Source organism: Talpa occidentalis, unplaced genomic scaffold, assembly GCF_014898055.3.
Source record: "Talpa occidentalis isolate TD23 unplaced genomic scaffold, MPIMG_talOcc4v2.1, whole genome shotgun sequence".
Lineage (NCBI taxonomy): Eukaryota > Metazoa > Chordata > Mammalia > Eulipotyphla > Talpidae > Talpa > Talpa occidentalis.
Window position 1 is genome coordinate 31,492,611 of NW_026555331.1, and position 25,733 is coordinate 31,518,343.

The following is a 25,733-nucleotide window of genomic DNA, read 5'->3' on the forward strand; positions in this document are numbered from 1 at the left end:
TAGAATGCAGTAGGCATTATTCTATGAAATATGGGAATTTGACTAACTTCCATAATTTCACTTAGGCATTAGCTTGACAGCCTTCACTTAGGCATTAGCTTGACAAAAGTGATAGCTTTCAGGCTGAAGAGTTAAAAACAAAGAAAATAATTTCATCCCTGCTTATGACTGCAGGTACAATTTTGGGGGGGCAAAAAAACTGGTTTCATTAATCACAAATCAAAATAGTCAAGGCTTCAGTGAACATCTGGGTAATACTTCACTTCAAAAAATAAAGATAAAAGAGATCAAAAGACAGATGGAATATCTCAATGTCTCAAAATTAAGGTCAATAATATATACTTCAGGAATTTTAATATCAATACAAAACCATATTTCCATATATTCAACATTCCAAATCTTGTGAAGTATATGACTGATGAATTTTAAAAAATCTAATTTTTTATTGTAAAAAGTGCTGTCATGAACACAAGAAGTGCATATATCCCTTTGAATTAGTAACAACAATTTTTTAAAATTTATTTATTTATACAAGAACTGGGGTACAGGCCAGAGGCGCGGGAGGGTGAGAGAATTCACCAGAGACAGGGCAGGGAGCAGAACAGGCAGACAGACCGAAGACACTGCTGAGGCGAGCAGCAGGCAAGATAGGAGAGATCTGCCATGCCATGTGAGAATCTCTCTGGCCGGCCAGGAGTCGAACCCGTGCTGCAGAGGCTGCGGACAGCTTCACAGAGAGGAGCTCAACCTGCTGTGCCACCGGGGAGGCCCCGAGCAACAACAATTTTTAAAAATCCTGTGTGTGGAAAAAAATAAAGCCTACACAGTAGTGAGTGTAACTTAAATATATGTGTATCAAAATATTTAAACAAATATGTGGCAATTATTTCTGTGATAATAAAATCTGAAGATATATTACCCAAGGAAATTAAACAGAGCTAGTGATAGGGACAAATACAAGTATTGTGATAAGAACTGTACAGGTTTTTGGTGTCCAAAGAGTGTTATAGTCCCACCTGGAGCTATGGGCCTCTCTTGGTATAGTGACCTCTAGTTAAATGTTAGGTTTCCTTTATGGGTGCAAAGCTAGATATTTCCTCTAACACTATCTTGATACTATTATCCTCTAGTGTGACATTAAGGGAAAGAATCACATCATTCTGATCTTTATTTCTATGATCCATCGTCTATTAATATCTGTTGATTAGAAACACTGCTTTTCATGCTCTGGTGCCAGTTTGTACTTGTGTGGAGAAAAAAATAACAGGAAAAGGAAAACAGGCCAAAGTGAGCAGCAAGTGATACCCAGGTCCCACGCCCAAATGTGAAGCAAACACAGAGGGGCAGGTAGGTCTCAATCTGACACAATGTTTTAAAGAAATCCAAACAATCCCCCATGGTGTGTTATTAGCAACAAAAACGAAGAAATTGACACTTTCTTAAAATCAAAACAACCTCCAATTTTACAAATATGAGGTATCTTAAGGCCTACTATCCTCATTCTACAAACAATTCAACCTCCTTTATAAGAACCATGACTACCCAGCCAAGATGGAAATAACTCTCAATAAATCTTGTAGCTCACATTTAGTACTTTTTCAAAAATATTTTGTGTGAAAATAACTGCTTTTAGTCAAAATGGACTAAAAAAAAGAAGCCCAGGTCCTTCACTGCTTTTTTCTCATTATAAGCCGAAGGAGGCTTAAAAAAAAAATCTGACTTTATATAATAGATTTCAAACCAAAATGTGATTGTATCATTAAGCTGAAGTGGAATCTTTCAGGTAGTTAACTTTAAAATAAGTGCTGATGCCATCTTAAATTTGTGATAATCATGATATAACAGTGGTAGGAATAGCAGGTTTCTAAGCCAAATCATCAGCTACAATGACACAGTATTTTATATTTGCAGTGAAATGCAGAAACAATACTTAAAACATTTAAGCATGGAATTATAAAGATTGTATCACCACCTATTCTTCTGGCAATGAAATCTAGGATATGTAGAAAGGTTTTTCAATCATTTCTTACGTGCTGGCCATATTCCATTCAAGTGCTGGATTTTGAGAATTTCTTTCACTTTCTGTTAGAACCCCTCCTGTGCCACTTTCTTTCTCTGGTTTTAGTTGATCCCATTGTGCAGTACCAATATTGATAGACTGCAGGTCTATCTGGTATTGTCTATCTTCAATTTCTGATCCAGGGTCTCGAAGAATTCCTAAATTCAAGGCTCTCCTGTAAAGGGAGTGAAAAAAAGTAAACAGGCAAAATAAATATTCTATACTTATTTTGTTCACTAAGAGTATCATTATCATTTTTTCTTTGGATTACTCATTTATACAATGGATTAATCAAATGTATGAGGCAGGAACTAGAAAGGTAACATATATTATGACTTGAAAACATATTAAAAATTTATCACTGACAGTACTCTACCCTATATTGATATCTCACATTTCTAGCACTTTATTGTTTATCTAAGTACTTCACGCACATGATTCCAGTCCTTGAGATACTGTGAAAATGTATTATGATCTCCATTTTCACAAAAGGGAAAGTAATTCGGAGAATTTGAAACTCAGCCAAAGTCATGAAATTCGTATGTTACAAAATTGTAACTAATCAAGGTGACCTGATCAATGTCAAGTCTTCTTTCTAATGCTTATCACCTACCTTTGATGTCTTGTAAGGAAATATGATAGAGCTTTGTAATCTATTTCACTCCCCTAGCCCTTGTCTTTGGTTCTTTGTATAACTCAATTGTGAAAAAGATTAAATCACTGAGAAGGCTACATTCTACTACGTGAAAAAACACAGTGAAAAATACTGGTGAATACAGAGTTCCAACTTTGCTCTCACTGGACCCAATACTAAACAAATGAACAAAGTTATCACTAGCTTAAAACTAAATCAGAAAAAGTAAAAAGTTAAATTTTTCTTAAATGTTTTAGATTGAAAATAACAACACAGTATGCCAGTATAGGAAAAACTGGGTTCAATGGTTAAAAGCCAGAAAAATCTAAATTTATCTAAGTTTGTGAGCTTTTTACTTTTGTTGTTTCACAAATACTTTGAAATGAATTATAAAAAGAAAAATACTTGGCCCCTCTGGAAAAAAGTGAAATTATATAAAGGACAAAAAGCTATACTAGTACATACAATAAAAATATCTACAACTGCTGATACTAGGAAAAATATAATTTATTACATCAACTGAAGACAAATGAAGTGTGTGTGTGTGTGTGTGTGTGTAGGGGTGGGGAACTACTGGGTCTTAGTGTAGAAATTAGAGAGTAAACATTAAATGATAAGGCTATATCATTGTTAGCTATGTGAATCAGTGGGTGTCAGAACAAACATGTCCAAAGGCTTGTGAAATGGTGATGGAAGGTGGATGACTGAGACTCAAGATAGCAGGTGCCCTTTAATCACTCAGGAATGGAGGGAGCATGCATCAAGCCTGCAAAGTGAGAATGGAGAGTAATGAATTCAGGTGAAGCAAGAAGATGGGACAGGGTTGGAATTAAATGAGCACATAGATTAGGTAGGGAGAGATCAGAGAGAGTTACAATAAGGGAACAGAGAAACAGACATTGGTCAAGAAGCCAGAGAAACAGAAGATCAATACTCTTGATTACTAAGGCAATAACTAATAACTAAACCTGGTATTATTTTTCCCTTTTCTAACTTAGAAAGATTACACTCTAGGAGTGGTATGTAAGAAAAGGCAGCCTAAATTTTTACATGAACCCAAGAATTGATAAAAATTAGGGCTCATAAATTGGGTGGTGGGAGTGCTATGGTTACTACACCAGAAGAGGTTAATCCTGTATAGTCAAAACACTAACAAGGTCAATAAAAAATTAAAAAAATAATAAACTAGGGCCTCCCCAGTGGCGCAACGGTTGAGCGCTGGGTTGCGAAGCTGCCCACAGCCTCTGTGGCGCTGGTTCGATCCCCGGCTGCTCCCCGGCCACCAGAGGAGGGTGCCACATGGTGCGCAGACCTCTCCTGCCGTCCGCTGCTCCCCTCAGCAGTGTACTTCGGTCCTTCTGCCTGCTCTGCTCCCCGCTCTGGCTCTGGTGAATTCTCTCACCCTCCCGCGCTTCTGACTGTACCCAGTGCTTGTATAAATAAATAAATAAATCTTTGAAAAAAATAATAAACTTCAGGGACTTCTTGGTGGTACACAGGTAAGTCTCAGCCTATTGTCAGCCACTGAGGCATGAGTTTGATCCCCAGCCAGGGAGCTAATCCACATATGGCACAGCAGACCTCTCCTGTCTTGCCTGCTGCTCCCTCAGCAGTGTATTTCAGTGGTTCTGACTGTCTGCTCCCCACTCTGCCTCTGGTGAATCCTTCCACCGCCCTCCTTCACACATCTGGCCTATACCCCAGTTCTTTGAAGCATAAATATAATAAATTTTAAAATAGTACAAAAAAAAAATCTGTTTGATGGAAGCTTAGAATAGACTGAGGAAGTTCCACAGGGCCAGAAATCAGAGATGAGGATAGAAAAGATTTAGTAGTCATGGAAGATCTGCAGGCAAACATGGAAGCCAGAGGCGGTGACATGCAGAACTGTGGGTCATTACAAAGAGGATCACCCTTACAGATTGACTCAAGCAGACTTTATAAGAGATAGATTTCACAATAAATAAAAATTCCACAAAGGAATGAATTCCCAAAAGAATATGATGTAAAAATATGCCTTGCTCTAGCAAAATGCAGCTTCTTACCCTTAAAGAACTGTCCATTTGTCTCTATGCAGATGCCTCTTTTTCCTACTAAAACTGCCCTTTTCAAATGCAAAAAAATTAAAATAATCAATTGAACTACTTTACTCCTTTACTTCTATCATCTATCTGTAGAAAACATGAATCACTACAGATTCTTCTTCCTTTTGCAAAAATGGTTTATGTGTCAAGTAATTATTAGGTATGTCTAACCATGATGACTTCAAAATTTCACACTTTCTGAGAATCAGGGTTAGAGATTTTATATGTTCTCTTTTTTTTAATGTGTTTTTGAAATTATGTATTTGTCATTATAATCTGTTTTGAAAGTTCAGAGGAATTTATAATATTTGGGAGGACAGATCTAACTTAAAAGTTAATTGTCAAAGCATTTAAATACTACATTGTAGAAATAGGATAAGCAAGATTCATACCAGGTTTGTTTGGTCTCTGACTTTCTAATGATCATAAGCTTGGAGAAATTATTTAATTTTCTATGCTAAAGTTATTTTAAAATCAAGACAGTTATAATAAAGATAAATAAAATATGTAACTGAAAATTATACTCTTCATAAAGCCATCATAAATCTTATGACTCATCCTGACATAAATTATCTCCTATGATTCTGAATGAATAGCAAAGATGAAAAGTAACCAAGTTATATAAAGACCACTTCTCAAATTATGTATAACACAAATGCATTTTTTACTATTTCTAGGCTTACCTGTTTCCACAATATGGCATATTGGAAACCTGAATTACCCTTCTAACTGAAACAATTAAAATGATTGAAAAAAATTTTAAAAATCTTTTTAAACACATGCCAAAGTTGGTACTACAGAACAGGAGCTACAAAGTAGCCCTCAAAAAATTAAAGTAGGAAGATCCTTAATTAATAAACATCTGCCAAAGTCTACTTTTGCTCTTAGGGCTTCTGCTAAATCCCACAGACACTGATTTTCTGCTCTGATAACTGCATTAAAGAAGATATCCCTCAAGACCCAACAAATGCGATGAATCTACTTAAGCAGAGACCTTGAATGTAATGTGGTGGCCACAGGGGGCTACAAGAAATGCAAAGGTAATTTAAGAACAATCCATCTAAAGAGTCTTGTGATACTACAATCGTTTTGTATCTTGATAGTAATGGTGATAAAATTGCACAGAACTATACACACATATACACAAATGAGTATATGTAAAAGAACTGCTAAAATTTAGACATGGCTATAGATTGTACAGATGTCAATTTCCTGCTTGATGCTGTACTATAGTGCAAGACCTGGAAACTGTAAAACTCCTAGAAGAAAACACAGATGCTAAGTTCCTTAACATTGGCAATGACTTTTTGGATTTCGTATCAAAAAAGTGAAGGTAACAAAGGCAAAAATGAACAAGCCAGACTACATCAAACTAAAAGCTTCTGCTCGGCAAAGAATACTATAAACAAAATGAAAAGGCAACTTAAGGAATGGCAGAAAATATTTGTGAACCATGTATCAGATGAGTGGTTAATATCCAAAATATCCACGCAATTCATACAACTCAATAGTAAAATATAAAATTACCCAATTTAAAAAAAAGGTAAAGCACCTAAAATTTTCCAAAGAAGACAAATGGCCAACGGGTACAGTAAAAGGAGCTCAACATTGCTAATCATCAGCAGAATGCAAATCAAAACCTCAATGAGTTGTCACCGCACACCTGGTAGGATGTCTATTAGCAAAAGAAAGAAGATATAATAAACAGTGGTGATGATGTAGAGAAAGGGTAACCTCTGTGCACACTTGCTGGGAATATAAACTGGTATAACCACTAAGGAAAAATGGAAGCTCCTTAAAAAAACAAAGAACTACCACATGATTCAACACTGCCACCTCTGGGTATACATCCAAAGGAAATGACAATTTATCTGTACTATCACGTTAATAGCTCTATTACTCATCACAGCCAAGGCATGGAGATTAATACACAAAATTCATAATTCACACAAGATAATAAAACACCAAGAGTTATACACAGCAAAAACAAAGGGCAGAACAGACCCTCAAATACTTTACAAACTGAATAAGCAGATATAAAATATAACTTTTTAAAAAGTGCCTTCAAGTTATGAGCAGGTAAAAGAAATATATAAATAACGAATAAACATACGAGATATCATTAGGAAAACAAAAACTAAAACAAAGATGTACCTCCACACACCCATTAGAATGGCCAAAATGAAGAATATTGACATTACATGTGGTACAGTAGGAACTCTCAAGTATGGCTGATGGAATATAAAATGATGCAGCCAGGATGGAAGACAGTTAGAAGGTTTCAAAGAAATCTAAACATACTGTTACTATATGACCCAGCAATCAACTTCTTGCTATTTCCCAAAAGGAGTTAAAAACTGTCTATGAAAAATTTTGCACACAGATGTTTAAAGCAGCTTATTTATAATTGCCAAAATTTGGAAGCAACCAAGATGTCCTTCAGTAGGTGAATGTATAAACTGTTGTACATCCACTCAATGGAAAATTATTCAGTCCAAAACTGAAAAGAGTTTCTATCAAGCCAAGAAAAAACATGAAGGAATTCTGAAGACTTAATAGTGAAAGAAGCTGAAATGTAGCTAAAATTATATAGTATAATAAAACTTCAATTCTGTGAAAAACAATAGTTACCAGAGGGGGAAAGGAAGACTTGGTGGAAAGAGTGGATCACTTTAATAGTGTAATGGCATTAGAACTCTGGTGGTGGGTGAATGAAACATGTGCAGCTGTACTCCCCAAATTATATAGTATTATAAATGAATGATAAACCAATAAAACTTGATTAAAATACAATAATCAGCTATTAGGTAGTTGAGCTAGCCTCTACACATTCCAGTGATTTAGTGCACTGTAGGCTCACACTGTGAAAGTAAGAGGTTCATAACATGTACCTGATTACATAATCGAAATCTGAAAAAACAAGTCTGAGAAAATAGAACATTTATCTTTAATTTAATTAATCAAACTCAACAAATTATATCTACAACTAATTTGATCTATTTCATTGCTCTAAAAACTTTTATTGCTTGATGGTTACTATGAAACAAGCCCCTTACTATGATAGAAACATTTATTGCTATTTTTTATTCTTTAAAGCAAGATGTTGACCATTTTGTTTTCTGTGTCTTAAAACTAATTCTAGTAATTAAAAAAGTCTTGCCTCTGTTAAAAAAAAAACTTTCTTCTAATCATTTTTTTTTAAAGATTTATTTATTTATACAAGCACTGGGGTACAGGCCAGAGGCGTGGGAGGGTGAGAGGATTCACCAGAGACAGAGCGGGGAGCAGAACAGGCTGACTGACTGAAATACACTGCTGAGGGGAGCAGCGGGTGAGACAGGAGAGGTCTGCTACACCATGTGGGAATCACCCTGGCTGGCTGGGAATCGAACCTGCACTGCAAAGGCTGCAGACAGCTTCACAGCTTGGTGCTCAACCCGCTGCGCTGCCAGGGAGGCCCTTCTAATCAAATTTTTTAGCCTTCCAAAATATGAAACTTAGGAAATATCAGTTTCCCAAGTGTAAAATTTAAATTTAAATTACTATTATAAATAATTAAGGTAGGCAATTTGGTTTAGGTTAACATAAAGACTAAATATATATTAAAGAATTAGCTAGTATTTACCAATCTTAAGCTTTGGTTAGATTCTTCTCTGATAAAAGTACAGGATAACTTTTTCAGACTTAGATAATAAAATCTATTTTTTCCTTTTCATTACACAATCCCAATGACTTACTTTAAATTCTTTTGAGAGAAAAAATATATAACAGTGCATTGATTTATTTCATTTTCCAAAATAAACCTGATTTCCCCAACTTGAAATGTTTGCTAATTTTTATTCTTTAAAGCATGAGATTGACCATTTTGTTTTCTGTGTCTCAAAACTAATTCTAGTAATTACAACAGAGGCTATTTCAAAGCATTTTTGCTTTTTTTAACACAAATTAGGAAAACATATTCAAAATGTTTTCAAATACCATTTATTTTATTAAACACTATTAAAGCAAGAAGCCTTCTGAAAAGCAAATTTCAGCATACTATTTATGGCACACTACTTTTTTAAAGGTATAAATACATAAATGGTAACAGGCATAATATTTGAAAATAAGTTTTACATTTTTTCCAAAGGCTGGATGGAAATCATTCTACAACTTTTAGGAACCTATTTTGACCTGGTAAGAGCAAAAAACAACTGATTGCAATGCCAAAACTGAAAGTATGTTTTATTTAATAGAGGTTTGATTTAGTGCACTATTATTTTCATGGCACAAAAAAACAACTGAAAGATCATTAGAGCCAACAACTTTAGTAATTCACTAGGGACTAAGAATAGGAAAGAACCTTTTCAGTGATGAGCAGAATGGATAATATTAATATCTACCTTTAAAAATCAGTATCAGTAAGAAAAGTTGCATATGGTTTCATTTCCTGATACATTTTTTCTATAAATGTCTGACATAATAAAAAGAAGTCAAATTCTCCTGCCTAATTCACAAACTTCTAAAAGCTTTATGAACTGTGAGCTCCCTCCTTATTGCAATCTTTAAAACCTTTTAGCAATTCAAATCAGGAAAGGGGGTGAATCAAGATGCCCATAACTTCCTTACCCTTTACACACACAAAAAAACTGCTTTATTGGCTAAAATGTAGGAGTTATAATTGTAATTGCTTTGCCCTTCCGAAACTCATCTCCCATAACATTTGAACCGTTCAGCAGGTGGTGTAGGAGGATAAACTAAAGTCTGCAATAGTTGGTCAATAATATAATCATAAGGAACCAAAGAAGACTTTAAGTATATAACAGGAAACATAGCTTTAATGTTTTCCTTTTTAAATTGATTTAGTCTGGGTCAGGCCTTTTGTATGTTTACATAAGGAACAGCTCATGTTGAACCATTTACTGCTCACTGCTGAATAGGCATATCTTAGGAGTGCACTGTAAAGAAGGAAAATTCATTACTTACAGTTCAATTGAGATCTACAAAATGTTAAACAAGCCAGAAAATAGGAAGGTAAGAAGTAGTAAAATTAATTAAATTAAATGTCTACATTTTTGTCTTCAAGTTTTCATAGGTGACAATAATTTTGAGAGTAAATAGGGCAGCGTATTACAAACAGTTGACCATTAGGCTGAGACCAAATGAAATTTTCACGACCAATGGCTTAAAGGGGCTCATCTTCAGAATGCAGAAGCATCACACAGGAAGCTTGCTAAAAACGTTACGTTCCCACCTACAGAGATTCTGATTTAGCAGGCCAAAAGGGCATTCTCTCTCTCATTATATTCATTCATTTTCTTTCTCCTCCCTCCCCCTCACAATCTCATCTAGACTAGTATTCCTACTGATTCTAAAACCCATGTTCTGATACTTAGAGCATCAGGTTCTCTTTAACTTGTAACATTATCTTAACTCTATGAACTAAGGGGAAAAAATAATTAGCAAATTTAGGCCATTTCATTTATAAGAGAAAGAACTTAATATTTATACTGCCTTTTTCATTGAGCTGTTTAGAGGAAGCATCCCTTCTCATCTTCAAGGTCAAGATCTTTGCTAATTCACCTCAACCTTGAAGGTTGGGTCAGTGACTGTTTTCTCACTCTCCTATACTTAGTCATATGGTTTGGCACATGGTAGGCTCTAATATATAAAAGTTGAAGTAATAACAAGTATTTTTATTTATTACATTCACTTTCCTTGAAGACGTGACTCAATTTAATCACTTTTTCTTTTCTGCATAATTACCATTTAGACTAAAAACATGTTCAAGTTATTCTCCATTTCCCTAACATTCCCTTTTATTCAGAAGTTTACTTTCCTCTCAGTATTTCTATTTAATGCTCTCAATTTATGTTCTTCACTAACCAAGATCAATCAGATGTCAACCACACTGCTCTGAAATTTTTCTGGATAAGATAATTGGCTGATTTCCTAATTAGATCCACTGGATGAATTTCAGTCAATAACACACCTGACCTTTCTGGGCATTTAACAATTCAAAATGGCAGGATCGAATGCTGGTAGAGAGTAAGATGTTACACTTAACCTGCCTGGATCCACAATTCCAGCTCTGCCACCTACTACTGGGTGCCTTTCCACAAAAGTTTCATAGTTTCATATAATTCAACTGAAAAATGAAGTCATTAAGGAGAGTTAAAAGAGTTAATGCAAAACAATTCTAACAATGATCAAAACACACTAGAAGATAATATCACAATCTTAAGTCTTGAAATTTTCCTCCATGGGCTGTGTAGCTCTACACTCCCTTGGCTGTTTTCTCTTAATCTCCTTTACAAGTTTCATTTTTTTTTTCTGTTTATGGCGTCAATAATAATGACCTCCAGGGTTCCAACTTCAGTTCTACTTTATGCTTTATATGCAATCAATAGCACAAATGACATCAGGACTCACAAATGTCTTTCTTTATATGTACTTATCAACTGTATCTCTAATGAAGAAGATGGATTTCCTAAGATCACCTATATCTTCTGACCTAGTGAATTTCAAAGATGAATGGCATACATCTGCATGACATTTGGCACCATTAGGATTCCAAGGGCAATGTAGATACAGTATATTAGTATTATTAAGAACATGAATTTTATTGTCACAATTATATTCAAATTCTATTCCTACAACTTACACACTCTGTATACTTACAGAAGTCAGTTAACCTCAGTGATATCAGTACCCTTTGGAAGACGATAACAGATACTTATATTTTCTATGGGAGTAAATGCATTACTTTAAGATATTTAGCATCCATAAATGACATATTGTTACCATTATTGTTCAATGGATAAGAAAGAAGCCAACTGTCCTGCTTTCAGACTGAGTCCAAATAATTGTTCTCACTTATTCTATATTACAAAATAGAAAGACTCTGAGGATATAGCCATTAATCTAAACAAACGGGCGCTTTAAATAATTCTTTGACATCACGAAGAATGTTATTATTTCTCTACAATTCTAGTACAAGAGGTAAATTAACACAAAAATATTCATCATCTATTTTCACAAACTCAAAAAAAGGTTCATAAGAGTAAAGGTGCAAAAATAGAGATATCTAATCATTATTTTCCAAGAATTTCTTACTTCTAGACACTGAAATTAATTTTAATACAAATTGTTAAAGAAATAAGCAATCCTACATTAGCATATTATTTCATGCAGGGATAAGAACAAACTCATTGTTTTCAGTTAAACAAATAATAAGTAATTTGTGTGTAAAAATTTACATAATATAAATAATGACATGGAAGCGGTATTTACCAATTTTCTTTTTGATTACCAAATTATAGGCACTTGTATTTTCACAGGAGAATATAAGTTATTTACCACTTCCTAAATGAAATTTCTTAAAATACCTCATTGGTGAAGTAAATAAGAAACTAGATGTTTAATCTATCCTCAGGAAAATAAGAAATTTGAAGTTGTTTTCGGTTTTAATTTTTAAATCAGCATTACAGGCTTCAAGTACCAAATGTTAGCCATCAAGTACCTTTTCAAGATGATTTAAGAAGATAGAGGGGGGCCTCCCTGGAGGCGGAGGGGTTAAGACATAACATGAGTTCCATCCCTGGCCAGGGAGCAACCCACATGGTGCAGCAGACCTCTCCTGACTCTCCCCATGCTCCCCTCAGCTGTGTATTTCAGTCTGCTTGCCTGTTCTGTTCCCCACTCTGTCTCTGGTGAATCCTCTCACCCCCCACACCTCAGGCCTCCCCAGCTCTTGTATGCATAAATAAATAAATAAATAAATAAAAAAGAAGACAAAGTACACCAAATTTTTCTAACAAATCTCATCTTATTAAAAATACATTTTAGGGCCTCCCCAGTGGCGCAGCGGGTTGAGAGCAGCACGATGAAGATGTCCGCAGCCTCCACAGTGCTGGTCTGAATCCTGGCCAGTCAGGGAGAGTCCCACATGGTGCGGCAGATCTCTCCTGTCTCACCCACTGCTCCCCTCAGCAATGTATTTTGGTCCTTCTGCCTGTTCTGCTCCCTGCTCTGTCTCTGGTGGATTCTCTCATCCTCCCACACCTCTGGCCTGTACCCCAGTGCTTATATAAATAAATAAATCTTTTTAAGAAAATACATTTTAAAGAAATGCACTAATATGCACTGCATTGAGAACTTTCTGATGTAACCAAGAACACATGTGCAATCTCAGAGAAATTACTGAGAGACATACTAGAACACAGAAAAATGGAAACGCTATTTCAAGTTCTCAACAACTTTAATTATGAGGTACTCTTCAATAAAACTGATTATTCATTCATCAGAAGGACTTAGAATACCTAAAATAGAAAGTGGTATATATAAGGAGTTACATACATGAGTTAACTAAGAATAAAGTAAGCCAAACCAGACCCATTTCCTTTTTTTGTTACAATACCATGATAACAAATCGGAAAGCAGAGAAGGATGGGGTGAAGGAGAGTTTGGAAAGGAAATGCAACAATCAAGAATCTTTAGAAACAGGTAGTCTAATATTTGATTTAAATTTTTAAATACATTTCCCAATGGTGACACAGTAATCATATCACCAGGTATTACAGGGCATATATGTATACATCTAATCATATTAGGACATCACAGCATCAAAGTACTCTCTCCATTTGTAAAGAGCAAACATTTTTACTTAAGGTTTTCCCACTCATATCCAGTCCTGAGACAATGTTATTTGTAGTGCCTAATATAAAATAGTACTAATACCAAGCATTTGCTCAAACATTGGGCAATGGAAACTCTCATGTTATTACTGAAAATCACTTTGGAGAACAATTCTGTGGTAGCCAGCAATATTCACGGTATTCATAACCTATGAATCAGCAATTCTACTCCTAGGTATTATATTACAGAATCATGGTGTCCAATACAATAGCCATAGTTGCACAAGTTGATTGAAAATTAAGTGAATTAAAATACAACTTACAAAATGTGGTTCCTTAGACAACAGTAGTCATTTTATGTGCTTCAATAGCTACATCCGACTAGTGGGTACTGTATTTGACAGTGCAGATATACAACCTTGCAAAACACTGCTCTAGAGAAACTATGTGTGCACAAAAAGAATTTTGAAAAAAAAATTCATATTAACACAAATTTGATAGAGAAAAACTTAAATGTCCATCAATAGAAGAAAAGACAACCTGGCACATGCATGTAATAGGTTATTTATTAAAAAGCAGTAAAAATTCTATTAATAAAATTATGAATAACCAAGTGATGAGTCTTACATGCACAAGGTAAAGAAAGTCAATTTGAAAAGATATATGCACCCCTATGTTCACTGTATTATTATAGCTAAGGAATTAGCTATTATATTATAGCTATGGAAATAACCTAAATGCCTATTGACAGAAGAATTGGTAAAGAAAATATGGTATATAAACACAATGGAATACTATTTAGCTATAAAAAAGGATGAAATTCTGCTATTTGTAACAACATGGATGAATCTTGAGGGATTATGCTAAGAAATATGTCAGAGGAAGACAAATTCTTATGACTTAATTCTTATGTGCAAGATAAAGAAACAAAGAAAATGAACAAATAAACCAAAAATGAACTCTTAGATTCTGACAACAGATTGGTTGGCAGAGGTTGCCAGAGGGGAAGAGGGCTGGCATGGGCAAAAGAGATAAAGGCATTCAACTGTCTGGCGGTAGATGGATACTTGACTTTCGGTGGAGATGTGATATATACAGATGTCCAAATATAAAGCTGTGTACCTGAAACTTACATAATGTTAACCCAATTTAAAAAAAAAACAAGCGGCAGAACAGAGGTAAGTTGTGGGTATAGGCTGCTTTTTCTTATTTTCTATATTTTCATAAAGCTGTTTCAGTAAGAAGGCAGGAAGAATTACAGTATAGCAGTTAAGAGTTGAAGCTAGTGTGTGATTCTGGGCAATTCACTTAATTTTCACTGCTGTAATATGTGAATAATAGTACTTATTAAGTAGTACTTAGTGTTGTAGTAAAAATTGAAGGAGCTAAAATATACCACAAGCTATAAAGTATTATGCAAATGCTAGCTAGTATTAAATTGGGCTTAAAACTACAAAATGAAAAATTTCTGGGAATTTTAAACCAACATAAAGCTCTCAGGTGAGTGGGATTTTTTTTTTTTTAAGATTTATTTATTTATTTGTTTGTTTGTTTTGTTTGTTTATACAAGCACTGGGTACAGTCAGAAGCGCGGGAGGGTGAGAGAATTCACCAGAGCCAGAGTGGGGAGCAGAGCAGGCAGAACAACTGAAGCACAGTGCTGAGGGGAGCAGCAGGCGCTGCAGGACAGGTCTGCGCGCCATGCGGGACCCTCCTCTGGTGGCCGGGGAGCAGCCGGGGATCGAACTGGCGCCGCAGAGGCTGCGGGCAGCTTCCCAACCCAGCGCTCAACCGCTGCGCCACCGGGAAGGCCCATGAGTGGGATTTTTTTTTTTTATAGTACATAAAAATGACAATTTATTTTGTTAGTGATACTTTACTTATTTTTTTTTTTAAAGATTTATTTATTTATACAAGCACTGGGTACAGTCAAAAGCGTGGGAGGGTGAGAAAATTCACCAGAGCCAGAGCGGGGAGTAGAACAGGCAGACTGACAAAGTACACAGGAGAGGTCTGCGCACCATGTGGGACCCTCGCCTGGCGGCCGGGGATCGAACTGGTGCTGAAGAGGCTGCAGGCAGCTTCGCAACCCAGTGCTCAACCGTGCAACCGGGAAGGCCCTACTTATTTAACTTTGTATAAGCAAGGACTAGAGATGTAATCCTTACCCCAATTTAATCACTATAGTATAGGCAGAGTAAGCATTCAATAAATATTTCTGACTACTTAGTGAGTACCAGGCAAGTTCTAAATTGTATCAATTTACAGAATTCATAATTATGAAATTATGATTATATAATTTACATAATCATTATAACAATCTTATGAGGCTATCTGCATTACGGATAAGGAAATTTTATATAAGTATGTGTATTAGGTTGGCCATGATCACTTCACTAGTTAATGGAAAGGCTGATCCTAAATTCAGGCCATATGGTACCAGATCTGTACTCCTTAAATATCTATCATTTATTTGGCACTGTGTTTAATTCTTCAACAATACTGCAAACTTGCTCAAAAATATTCAAGGCCTCCACATATTCCCAGGCAATGAAGCACAAATTCCTTAATCAGGTATTCAAAGTTTCTATAATCTGATTATACTTGTCCCATTTCTCTGTCACTGTGCCCTATACAAACTTTTCACTGTAAAAACTTAATCTCACAATAAGATGTTATAAAAAGATCTCCATTAAATCTACTTTGCAATATATAATAGAGTTTAAAGTATTTTATATTATTACAGAAATGGATTCCAAAATACATGGACTTTATTGATGCATTCAGGATAGCATGAAGCTGAAAATAAATCATTGCTTATTTTAGTCAGGAAATAAAATACAATAATGCTATTTCTAATATGGAGCATTTATTTTCCTTACCTTTTGGAAAATAACATAAAGAAACCTTTACTCCATCTCATTCTCTACAGTATAAGGAATTTTCTGTTTTACGCCTCACTGTAAGTACAGCAAGAAATATAAAAACATGGGCATAATAAATCGAGTCAATTAGTATCATGCCCTAAGTTTTAGTCACATAGTATTTTTAGTCACTAAATACAAACTGTTTGACAAAATATTTGTCACATTGCTTATTCTAATAAAAATTTTTATATTAACTTCATTAATACCAGAGAATATTCTTTTATAATCATTATCGAATAACCAATATTAATATACAACATAGTTTCTAAGCACATTACCCCTAGGCATTTTGTGTCTATAATCAAAACACAAAAGGCAAAGGGAGAATTAAGGCAACATAAATACAAATACCAATGTATATTTGGCAGTTTTTATAAATAGATGACCAAAAATATTTAATCTTTTATGTTTGTGCATTTATACCAAGACATTTTAAGAAAAAAACCTGTAATGTAAAAGAAAATGTTGATCAATAACAAAGACAAACATATAAAATATAAAAATACAGTTATTCATAATAGGGACTCAAGACCACAGTAAAAATTCAAGAAGTATACAATTTTTAGATTTGGTTTAGAAAATAAATATAAAAACAAAAAAGATTATAGATTTCTCAACAGACATACCCGCCCCAAAAAAGCTCCTTCAGATAAGATGAAATTTTAGTTTACCAATGAATTTATAAATTCATTTAAAAATTTTAAATTAAAAAATTTAGTTCTGAAAAGGACAGGGTCAAAGTGGGGGAAGAGTTAAGAAATATTTTACCAATAAAACTGAAACATGAAAGTGGTGGGGAAAAAGGGCATTCTTTCACACCTTAGCATGTGTGCTGAGGCAAAAGCATTCAAAAAAAATTTATGAACTGAGAAATAATGAGGTCAAACAGCTGTTAAAGAGAATCTCCAAAAACAACTCCCAACTTAGCTGGTGATGAATTTTAAATCACTTTTCTTTCTGTGAATAACATAGTGTTTCTAAAACTGCTACTTTTTATGGAAGTAAACATGTGTTTTCTGCCTTTGAGTACCAAAAAGAAGAAAAAAAATGCACCTTGACAAGGAGTGGCCATTTCCAATAACACCAATTTCTCTAACAATCATATCAGCTTTATTTTAGTAGGTATAAATAATTAATGGCCAAAGTATTCATACTATCTGCTATTCATATTTTATGTGTTTTAATGAAATCATATTTACATTAAAATATAGAATTCTCTTCCAGCATTAACACATTTTTGAATTATACTTGATGATATCTATGTATCTCAACATGTTGCAGAATAATATGGAGCAAATTATCGCAGCTTCTCTTTTGAAGGCAAATTGAGTAACTTTACAAATAATTGGTGAAAAGGCTTATTTTAAATTTTCTCGCTTTATACACTGTACTCACAATGTCATTATTATTACTCTGATCTTAAATACTAATATCACAAACCATGACCTGAAAGTTGTTACGATTTTAACATACAAAATTAGTCAAATTATTCACATAAGATGAAAAAATGTAGATACTGTATTTATATGTATAGAATACAAAAAATTCAATGAGTTCTTTGTTTTAAATATAAATATTTAATAATTATATAAATATATAAAGATAATGAAACTATCTTCCATGATGGTAAACACTGAATATTTCTTTATCATGTAGCCATAAAAGTAGCAAATAGTTGGTAACTGACAAGCATTCACAAATATTCCTTAGGAAATAAATGACATAAAACTGATTCATTATGTCAGGAAGGACAGCATATTATTTCAATATAAAAGAGAGAGTGGTAGCAAGTGTGTGTCTATAGTTTAGTCAAATTTTAATGTGTTAATGATATATCCAGCCCTAGCAATGAGAGACAAAAGACAAACACTGAGAACATTTACATAGTCATGAGAGGAAAATATTAAACCAACTTCTCAAATAAAAAAAAAACAACAAATAAACCTTAACACACACATATATCAGAGTAGAACACATATTTGTTTAGAACCATTGCTTTCTGTGCTGAATGACTATGGTGGGCTAATGATAGCACAGTAAAAATAAAATTTAAGATTTGAAAAGCAAATGTAAGGGACATAAAAAAGATGAATAGGAAATAACAAAGGATGAATTTTTACATATTTTACACACAGTAAATAGGAAAAGAACCTAAAAATTTTAAATATCTTAAGTTTTACAGGTAAGGGTAAGTACATTACCTTTGTAATGGTTGCTTAGAATTACCACATGGCTATACCATTATTATATTATCCAGTCCTCTATAGTTGAACATTTAGATATTCATATCTTTGCTACTGTATATAAAATGAGTTATTGCTGCTCATTTATGTCAAAAACAAAAACCGTATTTTAGCACTTTATTGTTTCTGGATATGTGATCTTCGAAAAGATCATGTAATCTTGTTCTGACATGACAGTGAATACTGCTGACAGTGAAAGTGTCAGTACTTATTGCCTAGAAGACATTCACTCAGGAAAAAAAAAATGGTATAAAGCTAGTTTCCATCTTGAACTTTATATGCCCATAGCAAACTGTGAGAAGAAAATACCCATTCAAAAAGCAGGTATATTTTCCACAGAGTCAAAGACATGTTTTTGTTGTGACTTGTTGTTACCAGAGAGAGAGGGGTGGGGGGGAAGGAGAGAAAAGCATAGGAGTCATCCTGATTGTGGGAAGGACACTAGAACTTTGTTGGCAGGTGAGGTGAAGTTTACATAGACATAGAGGTGAAGATAGTCGTCTGAAATTTATAGTTTTATACATCAATTAAAAAAAAGAAAAAGTTATAATCCACGGTTAGAGTGAAAAAAAATGAATACACAAATGTTAATACTGGCAGTCTCTAATATTGAGCCATCTCTTTCATGAAAACCAGTTTCTAGGAGGATTACCCAATTATGAAAAATAAATATTTTAATGAAAATGATAGGTGGTTATTTAAAAGAAAACAGTATCCTTAATTACAATAATGCTGCTAGGTATAGTTAATGATCCTATACATTAAGGAAGGTCGAACTTTAATGACCTGGACCGCACTAGGGTCACAATTGGTAGCAGAACATTGATCAACATATAAAAGCCACCGAACACATGAAAGGAATTACAGTACATCACACATCAAACATTTTGGCCTGGTGCTTCCTTCCTTTAATCCTACTGGCAGGAAATGCTCTATATATCCTTTGAGGTGACCAGACACATTTATAAGTAATCCCTTGTTAAAAGAGCTCTTAGATACTGCAATTTTCTCCAAAGAGAACAGCTTCTACTCAGCATTGTTGAACTACATTTCTACATACAGCACAGAATAGAGCTCCACTGATGAGGTATTGTAACTGCATAATGTAGTTTCTTCTTCAAAGGGTTAAAAAGTATATTAAATAAGCTGGGAAAAGGTGTTTTCACATTGTTTAGAATGTACTATATGGCAAAATAACCAATAAATGATACAGATTTAACTATTTTATTATAGTTTTTAATGTAAATAAAGGTAAGTAGTAGATAAGTAAACATGTTTTGATTTACATCACCTCTTAAGTTAGCTTTACATCATAATATATTATTGGTATTAATAGTAAATGAATCTTTTTAATATGCCCATAGTTAACCTGGATAATGTAAAAATGAATCTGGTGCACTATTTAAAATGAAGATTTCTAAGCTCCTGAGGATGAAAATTTTCAAATAATGTAATTAAAGTTGAAAAAAAATAGTGAAAGATTCAGATTGAAGATAACTTTCCTAGAAGGCTATCTACTGTGATATGAACCAGGATTTAAAAAAATTTAATACTTGATCTTACTATTTTGTTCTACAGGATGGGTGTGTTAGCAGATGGGTGGTGGGTGGGTGGATGGGACATTAAGAAATTACGTATTTCTTATCTATTCCATCACCAAATTACACTGCAATGCTGTAACTCTATGCATGTTATTTTTTCCCCTAGTTTTTGAATAATTCTTAAAGTTTAGTGGTACTATACCTCAGTTTTATCAGGTGTTCTTTAAAACCACCTGGAAATACTGAGGTTGTGTTTCACTGAACATGATCTTCGTGACTTCTATTCAGAGATTACATGACTGGAAATATGTTCAGTGCCAAAGACAAGCTGTCCACAGTGTGTTTGATAAGCTGACATGGGACAGGGATTCTTTTCACTGTTGTGTCAGTTTATCAAACCCATACTTGGACGACAATCAATTCAATTAGAGGAAAACGGAGTCCTAAAACACAAAGTATTATTTTCTTTTGAGAAGCTATGTACTCTATGATCTACAAATGCCATATATGACAACCTGCATTGAACTGCAGCAGTAAAATTCATAGGCATTGGTTCAAAAGAACTTTATAACCTAGATGTATCCTAGGAATTCATTTCATCATAGAAATGCTTACTAACAAAAATTTTTAATATTCACATAGGGAGTCTTTATTTTTTCTGTATGTATTACAATGTACTGGGAAAATAGCATAGGGTTGATTATACAATTTGATATTATGGTATGGCCAACTGAGGTTTTAATTTTGATCAAAATTATTTATATTTTGATAATATGGTTTGATATTGGCACAGAAACTACAAGTAAACTTATAGACAATAAATTATGTTGAGAAAAATCATTTTACCAACTTAAAAATTCATGTAACAGTAATTTGAAAACTAATCTATGGTTTTAGAGGTTATAATAGTGGTTATCTTTGTAGTGCATGGTCCTGGTGGGATGGAATGAAGTAGGTTGGTAGTAACAGGGTTATATACATATGTAACAGTTTACTTAGTTGTATACAAATGATTCATGCACTTTCCTGTGTATGGTATAACTTAAAATACAAAAATATTAAAAAAAAAAACAGAAAAAGTATACAAACATATTTAATTTCTACCTATTTCTGCATCCACATTTGTATTTGTTACTACCTTTGTTAATGTGGAATGATTTTCAAGTTTACTGAATTTTAAAAATGTTTACCAAATGTTAGAAATTATAGTTAAGAAAATTGTTTTAGATTAAGAAAATACTTATTTTCATAAAAGAGGATGCATGGTCTCCAATGAGGGTGAGTATTATTAGCACATAAAAGAGGTAAAACTGTAATATTTAATTTAAAGAGGCCTCAAGGGACACAGAATAAAGAATGAAATAAAGTAGGCATATTTTTTAAGTTGGCATATTTACTAGCTACTTTTTAAATTAGTACTTTAGAAATTAATAATTCTTGATCACATGTAAAAATTATAAGGATTTTTTTTTTGAGAGGGGGATTAGTAACATCTTATTAGTGATCACCAAGTACTTTTATATAATGTGCAAAGGTAATGTACTTCCTAACTGGCTTTCTACTTAACTTCTGTAATTGTGGAAGGAATAAGAGGCTGAAAATACATACTAGTCAACAATGGTAAGGTGGATCTTCCTCAAATTGCAATTACAAAGCCAACACTGCAGCTCATATTCACAAATTTCTAAAATTCAAAGCTGGTCAGATTTTTTAATCTAACCTACCTACTCACCCATCCACCCACCTACCTACCTACACACCAACCTACCCACCTACATGCCTGTCAATCTCTTCTGTTTAATTTATTTAATATGAGGAGTAAGTTACATTATATGAATAAATAAAAGAATAATATACAGATCATTCTTTAGTCAAAACAATCAAACTATGCTGTCAATGAGAAAAAAATGTAATTCTTCTTTTACATCAGATACTTAGAAAGGAGCACAATGTTTCCATTTCTAAAAGGCTGGTTCTGTATATCAGTAGTTCGGGTGAACGGTGGTTATATTTCAAAAACTCTGAAGACCTATTTTATAGCTACATCATGCTTTCTCTCATTTGTCTTTTAGAGGTATTGAGATAATAATTTCACATGACAATGTCAGTGCTTCAATGAAAATAAACTATCAGAAATTCATACGATGTTACATATTTATCACACCTAAGATAACCAGAAAATGTGTGAAATACAGATTTTCGAAGTTCATAATAAAATAAATCCTATTAAGATGTGAATTCAAACATTCTAATATTGTGGAGCTTTTTTCCAACATGACTTTCTAAAGACAAGCATCAAAAATATAAATAAAAAGAACTAAATACATTTAACATAAAATTCAAAAATTTACGGCAGTAAAATGTATAGTTATTTTCAACACTGTTACTGAGGTAGCTTTTGGCAACAAATAGAAACACATTCATGGAAACTTACATCCTGCTACAGGAAGCCACAAAAGACATAGTTACTTTGGTGAGGGCCAAATGTAAATCTAAATTCTTCACACTAGATCAGCTAAAGAACATGACAGGGACTAAAACTCTGCCAACAGTATTTTCAAACAAAGCTTTTAGGCAAGTAACTCTAAATACCTACTATCCCAATTGCTCTGATTTGCTAAAAGGGTTATTTGAAACCAACAGTAAGCATTAGAGGATTAGGAACATAACGTCACTAGTCACTAGATATGAAACATACCTTGCCAAAAATCAACACAATGGTTATTTTGAGAACATTTATATAGAAAGAAATTCAAAGTTATGGGGATGGGTATAGTTTTGTGGAGATGTGTAGAATTTAATCTTTACAATGCATGTAGAAACTATAGTTCAGTATTAAAGTAGATAAGGTAGATTTTCATGAAAACCATACAAATACAAATAAGAAAAATGCTATACCTTGATCTCCATACTCATCAAAAATAAAGACTATTATAAGAATTTACAGAAAAAAAACTGGTATTTTTAAATAATGATAACTTAAATGGACATGTACAATTGTTAATTATGTTAATATTATTGATGAAAGGATATTAATCTCATCTATAAATATTTACTGTTTGGATGCTTTAATTCTCAGTTGTTTGAGTCCATGTATACCATTTAAGTATACGCAAAAAATGAGATTAAAAAATAAGTAAATCTCAAGGATGAATTTCACTGGACATATCATCTTAATGTCAGTTCATACTGGGAACATTAACCCAATGATGACTTGAGAGGTTGAAAATTACAAAATGATATTGTCAAGGCTTAACTGTAGAAATAATTCTGTTCCTGAAAATGTCTATATTGTAGATTGCATAATGGTCTACTTAGTTAAAACCATGACAAAATAATTGACTTCTGATTTTCAGTAAACTATCGATATGATTTAAAAAATTTCAGTAAACTGAATAGATATCAAAGTCAATTTTAAAAAGACATTTTATGGTAGTTAAAAAATGTATAATACACAAAAATGCACATTTCCTAAATGGAAAAAAATGTGCATTTTTTTTGTGTTGAACATTTATACTTCTGAAGTGAATATAATGAAAATTAAATTTTCTCCTTAACTACGTAAGAACCATGTTTTTCCAGTCTTCCAGTGATTGGTGGTATCAAAACAGTCTCATAGGAAGAAACTGTTACAAAATAGCCCATGAATATGCAATAAACAGATGGAAAGAAAATTTTATAATGCTGGAATAATTCTACTAATGCTGGCCTTATAAAAATGAAATCAGCTCCCCTAATTTACATATAAATTTTTAAAGTAAAAATTTCATACATTAAAATGTCACAGAGAAGATAACACCTGTCAGAAGCATAATTTACAAAACATTTCTTTTTTTTTTTAAAGATTTATTTTATTTATTTATACAAGCACTGAGTACAGTCAGAAGCTCGGGAGGGTGAGAGAATTCACCAGAGCCAGAGCAGAGAGCAGAACAGGCAGACTGACGAAGTACACTGCTGAGGGGAACAGCGGGCAGCAGTAGAGGTTTGCGCACCATGTGGGACCCTCGCAGGGTGGCCAGGGATCAAACTGGCGCGCACTTCGCAACCCAGCACTCAACCACTGCGCCACTGGGGAGGCCCTACAAAACATTTCTTTAAAAAAATTGCCAAAATTTCCCATGGAATTTTCATATGTTTGTAGACAATTTTTAAGAGAATAAAATTCTCTTGTGGAGAAGAACTGAAACCCAATAGTATATTCAAACTTATTAAGTACTGAATGCACTAAAAAAGGATTAGGAAATGGCTGCAAAACTTAATAAAAAAAAAAAGACTGAAAAATTCAGTAACTGACAAAGATTTTAAAGAGCTATGGGTTAAATTAGTCACAGATAAAATCCTAGAAGGGACATCAGAAGACCCACAAATATTTATGGCATGAACCAAAGCTGTAGGCAGAAGTTCGCAAACTTCCAATTACCAAGAAGGATATAGTTCTCTTAAGTAAAAGATGAAAGTTAAGAAACTTTGTAATTAAAGTACTACAAAAGAAAAAGTTCTGTCTTAAATATTTAAAAAATTCTTTTAACAAAATATTTTCAAAACAAAAAATCAAGCAAATATTACTTTTACAGTTTATTTTAAATCTTTTATAGTAGTTAGGAAAAGATTCTGTGTATATTTTGACAATATGATAGAACAATGACATAGGGAGTCAACATGAAATCTTAAATGGCATCCAAGTTAATATATCTGACTCTATATGTACATTTTCATATGTGTACCTTAAACACAGTATTTCTCACTTGCACAGAATTAGGGAGAAAAAGCCCAAGTTACTAGGAACTTTTGATAACACAACTTTCTAATTTTGATATAACTTTGATATAAGAAAAACTCATGTAAATAACACATAGTTGTTTTAAAATAATAAAAGATTTTTCCAACTCGAATTAGAGAAAATAATGATGCAAGAATACTCCAAGAGAAATTGAACAAAGTAAAAGAAATTTTAAGTTATTTCCTTATCTTTGATAACTCTGAGACAGAATTAGAGCTAAATTATACTAAAGTGAAAAGCAAATGTTATTTATATTTATGATTTGTAATGGTTTAAAATATATCTTATTAAATACAAATAAATATATACTTAGTCTATTAATCAGACGGACTTAAGTTAGTATTTATGATTCATCATGACTTTGTACCTCATAACAGATGTGAGAAAAAGCTGGGCAACTTTCAAAATCATATGCTAGGGAGCTATTTTCTGTGGATCAAACACAGTATATTAAGTCTCCCTCAACCCCCCCTCAAAGTACAATCCAGTGAAAATTCTTTTAAAACAGACTGTATGTTCAAGTACTATCCAGGACTAACAAATTCAAACACTAGGGTTATAATAGTTTTGACCATAAATCAAGGTTCTTAATCTCTATAATATTAAGTGCAACCCAGCCTGCAATATTTTAGGGAATCCCAGGAAAAAAAAAAACACCAAAATTGGTACCTAATTTTTTTTTTTTCAATTTATTCACTGTTAACAAGAATGCTGTTAGAACAACAACAACAACAAGCGCCCTAACAGCTAAACAGTAATAAAATTTAATGGAATATGAATGTGAAACTTCAAAAAGTTTGGGTTTCAAACTTAATGTTATATACAGGCTAAACTAAGTTAGTTAAAT

General features: G+C 33.3%; 1 protein-coding gene across 6 annotated transcripts in view; it reads right to left on the reverse strand.

Moving 5' to 3' along the window:
- The window catches only part of VPS13B (vacuolar protein sorting 13 homolog B), a 622,702-nt gene that overhangs the window by 239,998 nt on the left and 356,971 nt on the right, over positions 1–25,733 (reverse strand). For all 6 annotated transcript variants that reach the window (XM_054692064.1, XM_054692063.1, XM_054692065.1 and 3 more), the window contains one exon: positions 2,031–2,234. In XM_054692064.1, coding sequence (XP_054548039.1) covers positions 2,031–2,234 — 204 coding nt within the window. The remainder of the gene's footprint in view (positions 1–2,030; positions 2,235–25,733) is intronic.